The 6,962-nt window shown below is 37.9% G+C and overlaps 1 protein-coding gene across 1 annotated transcript in view; it reads right to left on the bottom strand.

The window, feature by feature from the left end:
• Nucleotides 1-549: 549 nt before the first annotated feature.
• The window catches only part of LOC107718925 (voltage-dependent T-type calcium channel subunit alpha-1I-like), a gene marked incomplete at its 3' end in the record, with an annotated part of 34,442 nt that continues 28,029 nt past the window's right edge, over nt 550-6,962 (bottom strand). The window contains exons 17-21 of the mRNA XM_016526170.1: nt 4,803-4,995; nt 3,752-3,903; nt 3,032-3,141; nt 1,910-2,043; nt 550-605 (exon numbers count right to left, since the gene is read on the bottom strand). Of these exons, the coding sequence (XP_016381656.1) occupies nt 550-605; nt 1,910-2,043; nt 3,032-3,141; nt 3,752-3,903; nt 4,803-4,995 (645 nt within the window). The remainder of the gene's footprint in view (nt 606-1,909; nt 2,044-3,031; nt 3,142-3,751; nt 3,904-4,802; nt 4,996-6,962) is intronic.

Here is a 6,962-nt window from a genome sequence, read left to right as displayed (position 1 = left end):
AGCAATGAACAAGATGAATATGCGCATGCGTGTGTGTACGTGTGTGTATGCAAAAGCAGGTACTTTATTCTTGCTTTGGGGTTATTATCTGCCCTGAGCGAGTTTGTGGTTCTATGAATCACCAAATTTAATGGGCCAATGAGCAGCCTGTTCTTGTTGTCTACACTGCTTGGATGACTTCCTCTTCTCGAGCCAAAATATGAATAAAAGTGGGTGGGGTGACAATGCAATGCTTCATCATGTGGTTTGTAGTGGTATTATCACCTGTGGCAGGGCTTGAACTACCGTATCCAGCAGCGCTCTCATTCCCGTGGCCATCTTTAACAGCTTTAGCACTGTCAGAGTGAGCGAGAAAGAGAGAGAGAGTTACAGAGAGTTCAACAAGACAGCTCAGTATATGCATGTCTACGAGGCGTTGATCATTTCAGAAGAAGAAAAACAAAGAGGCCAATAACAGACAAGCCCCCCCCACCCCCCCTTGGTTTAATTCCAGCCTAAACGGCTAATGAGGAGAGAAGGAAAAGGTCAGGGCTAAAATTAAACCCTCACACTGCCGCCCTCTCCCCGTTCAGATGTAGAATGATGGCACACTGACTCAATGATGGCTGTGGACAACAGCAGGATTAAATAACAGATTAAACTCTAGACAAACAGATCAATCCTCAATAATACAGCATCACTGAACTGTGCAAAATACCATTTTGGTATGATGGAGTCAATATCTCTAAGGCTCGTATTGGGTAATGAGGGGAACATAAGACTCATTGGCTATTAGGGGCTTATCAACACATGAGCCACTGATCAGGTGTTAGAGGCAAATGGGGAGGAGAAAATGAGAGATTTGGAGAGACAAATAGAATTTGGTGCTGGAGATGAGTATTAAAACAACTTTTCGTAACAATATTCCGTACATGAAGCGTGCTCATTTGTATTTCAGGCTGTCTGGTTGATTAAAAGATTAAAAAGCACACTGAGAAATGCAGGAAAAAAATAGGTTTGATCTGATCTGGAGTACACTGCAGACAAAATAAATAGACTTTTGTCATTTATTAAGATAAAAGATAAAAAAAAAGGTTTGGCAGACATGCTAAAACACATCTGGCTGTGGGTCTCATGTGGGGGATAAAGTTCAAATTTGGCTAGCAACATTTCCCAGGCTCATTCCTTTTCTCACTCTCCATCATTTCCTGTTCCCTTGCTACTTGCTACTCAATAAAAGTGATAAAGGACTAAAAATAAATAAAAGAAAGATAAAATTCAGGAAAGTAATGGTTGTGGTGTGTGACAATAAGCACATGCGGAGATTATGCCAGAATGGATGTGTGGCAGGGGCAATTCTAGGATTCATCTGAACATGAGCTGATGTGGGTTAGAAAAATATTTATTGCTTCAAGAGCAAGAAGTTCTGAGTTTAAACTTGCTCCAGTAATATTTGAATAAACCAATCATATTGCATGTATTATATACTGTATATTGCTAGAAGTATGTCAGTTTATATTAAAGGACTACATTCTTGCATGTTGAATTACTGAAATAAATGAACTTTTCCACGACATTCTAATTTATTGAGATGCACCTGTATATATATATATATATATATATATATATTTTAACACAGGCTATATAAAGGAAAAAAATACATAAACAGAATAATCTAGATAAACTATTTGGCCTTGCTAATCGAAAAATCAGTTGTTGGATGACTGGTCGACCATCAAAACCCGGTAAGGGAATTCAGAGTCAAAAAATACCCTCAGGTAGCTTACTGAAGCCTCAGGAAAGATCATATAATTAGATATTTTAAAGGCTCTGACAGTTTAATTATGTATTTAGGGGTGCTGAAACATCTAGCAGCATCTATGATCAGTGGTGTTAGCCAGTGGTCAGTGACTGTGCTTGTATAACTAACCACGTGCGATGCGTAGGACCCTCATGATACGTATGATGGTGGGGTTGATGGGCAGAGATGCACTGATCTCGATCTCCTCCAATATGATGCCCATGACTGACAGCAGCACTATAGCCAAATCCAGCTGGTTCCACCTGCACACATACACAAGGGACAGATTTGCTCTGTTAAGCAAAAAATCAACTTTCATGCACTCTGAATCCAACCTTCCCCTCTAGTTTCATTCCAATCTGGTCATTTACTCCTCCAGAGAGGTGGCTTAAAAGAAATTAACATTTGAATTCAGAAACAGGTGGCTTGGGACCTGAATTTTTGCTAGGGACCACTTAATAACACCCAATTAGGGAGAATTAAGGACCCACTCAAGCATAGGTGACCTCATTCGCTAATGCAGGACGAGGGACGGCTCGTTTTTACACTACAGCACAAATCACAGTCGCCCACATCTGCGGTGCTGGAACCAGCCGTGGCACACCTGTCTGCGCACACACCTCTGCCATCCAGCTCGTAATTGTGACCTAGTTAAGAGGCACAGAGAGCTACGACAATAAATAATGGCTTGTTGAAAGCTTTCTGGTGTCAGACCTGAATATGCGTGAATAAAAAAGACAAAGTGCACTGTGGTCTGAGCCTGTGTTTTTTTTACTCTTTTAAATGGGTCAATACCATATATTCTAATAAAGCTACAAAATGCCGGGACGTTTACACCCTGTGCTTGCTCTATGCACCTTGATACATGTCAGTATTAGTTTATGACAAGCCAGAGGAACCGCTCTTGTAGTCAGCCTAATGATAAGTAGGAGTTCTATTAGGGAAACAAACACAGGAGAGAGATTTCATTAAACCCTTAAGACAAATAACCACGTTCACTCTCGCTTTTTACTGTATCTGGTGCGCTTTGTTGTATTTACATAATGCAGGGCTAATTTAATTTTTATCTGCGCCATGAAAGCAACAGCAGATGCAACATTTTGCCTGTAACACATCCTCCAGTGACTCTAGAGAACAAACTAAGAGGATTCGGTCAGGTGGAATCGACATCTAATGAATTCATTAAATCAATTAGCGATTGGAGGAGAGGAAACGTGAGGAGATGAAAGGTGAGAAGGAGAAACTCAATACCTGTCTTTGAAGAAACGTCGGAAGCCAAACGCGATGAGCTTCAGGACAGCCTCCAGCACAAAGGTGCTGGTGAAGAAATAATTACAGTACTTGAGTGCGATCTCCAGAGACTGGGGGGAAGGAAACATACAGACAGAGAGGAAGCCAGAGAAACAGAGGAAGAGAACAAGAGAGGTGTGAATGATTAAAAGACTTTCACCTCGGGTTCATAAAGTCAACCAAACCAGTCATTTTACATTAGTAATATAACAATATCAAGTATTCTATGAATGTTCAGGTAATGCTTAATATACAGTATTTTGTATAAATTAATTAATTTAAGTTAAGTTGCATGCTTTTATGAGACTGTATGTGTTTGCAGAGTTTCTCAAATTCATGGACCCCTAGGGTCTCACTGAAAATAACAAGGCAAAGTGTTACAAAGCCAAATCAGCAATGATGGCTGTAAGGATAAAAATACAATATATTAGAATTTGAAAATTCAAAATAATAATGTTTCTTCACGCAAACTTTTAAACGGTAGTGCATATATATTGTGTGTGTGTGTGTGTGTGTGTGTGTGGGACTGATGAAATTACTCAATAAATATAATAAAATAAAAATGTCAGTTTCCGTAGTAAGTCAAGAAGTCAAACTGACTTATTGTGGACAGTTGGAACCTTGGTTCAAAAAAGTTTGAGAAACCCTGTTTTAGAGAATGAAGTCTGCATTTTATCTTACATGAGGCTGGCTGTAGTGCTCCAGTGACATAGTCACAACGTTTACACAGATGATGAAGGTGATGAAGATGTCCAGGTAGTGACTGGTGCACAGGGTGTGGATCATCAATCGCACATGACTGTAACTGGCATAGTAGGGCAACTTCTGGGCCTCTGAAAGAAACGAATAGATCAGTTTAGAATGAACACCTTTTGACAACAAATATATAAAGCTGAAGTGTGTAAATTCAACAAATGGAATTCAAACAGGTTTCAATAACACTACTGCAATTCACCGGTCAAACACATAGTCCCACCCCCAAACTCATTCCATTGGTTCAGTCAATGTTGCTATGCTGTGACGCTCAAACAAAAAGAGAAATGTTTTGTTAGCGCTACAGAGCCACAGTGTTTACACTTTTATGAAAATCAACCTACTACTGGATTACTTACAATTATCTCTGCACATTAGATTGAGACAAGATAATTATTTACCATCAAACAAATTAGCTACAGTTTATATATGTGATGAAAAGGCTACTCTCTGGTCCATAAACTAGATTTGTTTTCTGCAGAGAAAAGATGCATCACAGAACACACCTGTGAGGTCTCTCCATCTGGCTAATGTTATTATAAGATGTCTGGAGAAATAAACTGGTTGTTCAGCATATCATGTGCAAATCAAATCATCTCTTTTCATTTACAGTCACTGCGCTCCATCCTTCTTTACCTTATGGATTTCATTCTCCTCTCTATGGAACAGGTATGGCCAGAAGGGTCAGTGATGTATTTTATTATTATTATCATTTTTATTTTTTTAAACAAAATTTTTTTGTTTGTTTGTTTTAAAAGTATTTTGCCCAGTTGATTCTGTCATCCTGAATTATTGCAGGTAAAATACATATCTAAGTTAATTCAGTCTAATAAGAGGGTTTTTCCCAAACTAAAGACAATATTAAATTGAACAAGAGGTGGCTTTATCCATTGTTATTACTCTTTTATTGGCCAGACCCATTAGAAACAGATTCCACGGCACATGATTCCTGCCTCTCATCTCCTTTTCTCTTTCTTACTCCGTCTCTTTTTTTCCATGCGTCTCAGTCTCTTCTCCTCCCTCCTCTTGGCCTCCTCCACCTCCTGGTGCTGTCGGCACTTGTGGAAGTTCTCCACCACCACTCCAACAAACATGTTCAGCACGAAGAAACTGACGATCAGGAGGAAGGAGATGAAGTACAGCAGCATCCAGGGGTTGTTATTGGTTATGGGCTGATACATGAAGAGACAGAAAGAACGGAAAATGAAAGAGTTAGGAACCAAAGACATTACCTTGATTTTCTGAAGAAAATGTGAATGGTGACAGCCTATAGAAATTTGCTATGGCATTCTAGGTGCTCACAAGGGTGCTGCTAGGTGTTTGCTAGGGCTTTCTTTGTGATATCTAAGGTGTTGATATGGATGTTCACCTGTCTTCTGCCAAGGGAAAAACCGAAAAGCCACTTTTTGTAAAGAAATGTAAGGATTTCTTTACAAATTAAGGTATCATTAATTTCCGTAGCACAAACCATGCAGGATGGTTTTACCTCAAGGTTTGACTAGAACAGTTAGGAATGATAATAACGATGCTTTTCTTCACAAGTAGGGCTACTACTAAAAAAAAAAACGACACAAAAAAATGGTCAGAACAGGGAGCTGACTAAAATTTAATTCAGCAAGATAATCAACACATTCGTGTGTAATGCAGACACTCATAAACTTTAGGGAAATTGGTCAAATTATGGTAAAGTGAATTTAGGTGCAGATTTTACTTGGTTGCTTAGCAGCAGTGTGGAGCGAAACAAAAACACCAAGTCTAAATTGGCTCATTGTAAAACATGGGATGAGAAAGCACACGGTACTCTGCACATTCCCATCTGCTTTCACGCATAGATTATATCCTGCACTGGACTCTGGTGTGACAGAGATGATGCAGTGGGGAAATTACACATGCCATTTAATCCATGAGTTTTTTTCCACCCTTTGTTTGACTCCCTAGAGATGTTGGGCTCTTCTAGCGTGAGAGGGTCTGGCTGCAGTCCTACACTTAATCATTATGTGCTGGTCCCTAACTGATGCAAGCTCACTGCTTTTTGAATCGAGGACTCTTGAAAGTCATTGTTTTTAGCTTCCGAGCCAAAAGCCTGTTAGTATTCATGAAGCTGATTGTGTGTATTCAGGATTAAATATTCACTGTTGAGTGCTTATTCCTTAAAGCTCTTTATTTTAGTTAAAAAAGAAAGTGACTTTTGTTTGGCACAGAACCCTTTTAACATTTAATAAGTATGAAAATAACTAATTCAGAAAATAAATTACATTTTATACATAGTTGTTAAAGCTTACTTGTAGTATCTTAGTTATAGGATATAGTTTTTAATAAAAGTGCACTGAGGGTGCACCAAGCCACTGTGAAAAACTGAAATGGCTTTTATTTCTATATTTCCATTTATTAATTTAGCAGACACTTTTATCCAAAGCTACTTACAAATAAGGAATTCATCATAAAGATTTCAGTTCAGTTTTTCATATGATCATATTTCATGATTTCAGTTTTCATGTAAATTTTAGTTTAAGTAATTGTATGTGCTTTTATCGTTTTCATTATTTTTTTTCTATTTAGCTGTAAGTTTGATTTCAGTTTCAGTAAATTCTAATATTCATTCAAGCTTTTTTTAAGTTTTCATCTAATATTTATTTCAGCTTTATTTCAATTCTTAAAACCCAAGATTTCTGTATTTTATAATTATAATACTTTGCAGTATCTGCAATATTTTAATTATTTTACCAAAATAAGAGGGATCATACAAAATGCATGCTATTTTTTATTTAGTACTGACCTGAGTAAGATATTTTGCATAAGATACATTTGCATATAGTCCACAAGAGAAAATAATAGTTGAATTTATAAAAATGACCCTATTCAAAAGTTTACATACACTCACAGCCGTGCTGATATACAGCCATATCTCACGTCTACTCGTATGATATTGCTCATATACGTATATATATATATATCACTGATTGTGATGGTTCACTGTGATACCAATATGCATGATATATATTACAACATCCATATGACTTTGAAAGAGCACCATTTATATGTACCAGGTTAGTATTATCAAGAGGGCCGGATGGGAACAGCAGCAAGCAGTGGCGGATTAAGACTCTTTGGTGCCCCTAGGCAACGACACCTAGATTGC

The sequence above is a fragment of the Sinocyclocheilus rhinocerous genome, unplaced genomic scaffold (genome assembly GCF_001515625.1).
Source record: "Sinocyclocheilus rhinocerous isolate Xijiao unplaced genomic scaffold, SAMN03320098_v1.1 scaffold9700, whole genome shotgun sequence".
Lineage (NCBI taxonomy): Eukaryota > Metazoa > Chordata > Actinopteri > Cypriniformes > Cyprinidae > Sinocyclocheilus > Sinocyclocheilus rhinocerous.
Note: the sequence above shows the minus strand (reverse complement) of the source record. Positions and strands in the feature narration are given on the sequence as shown.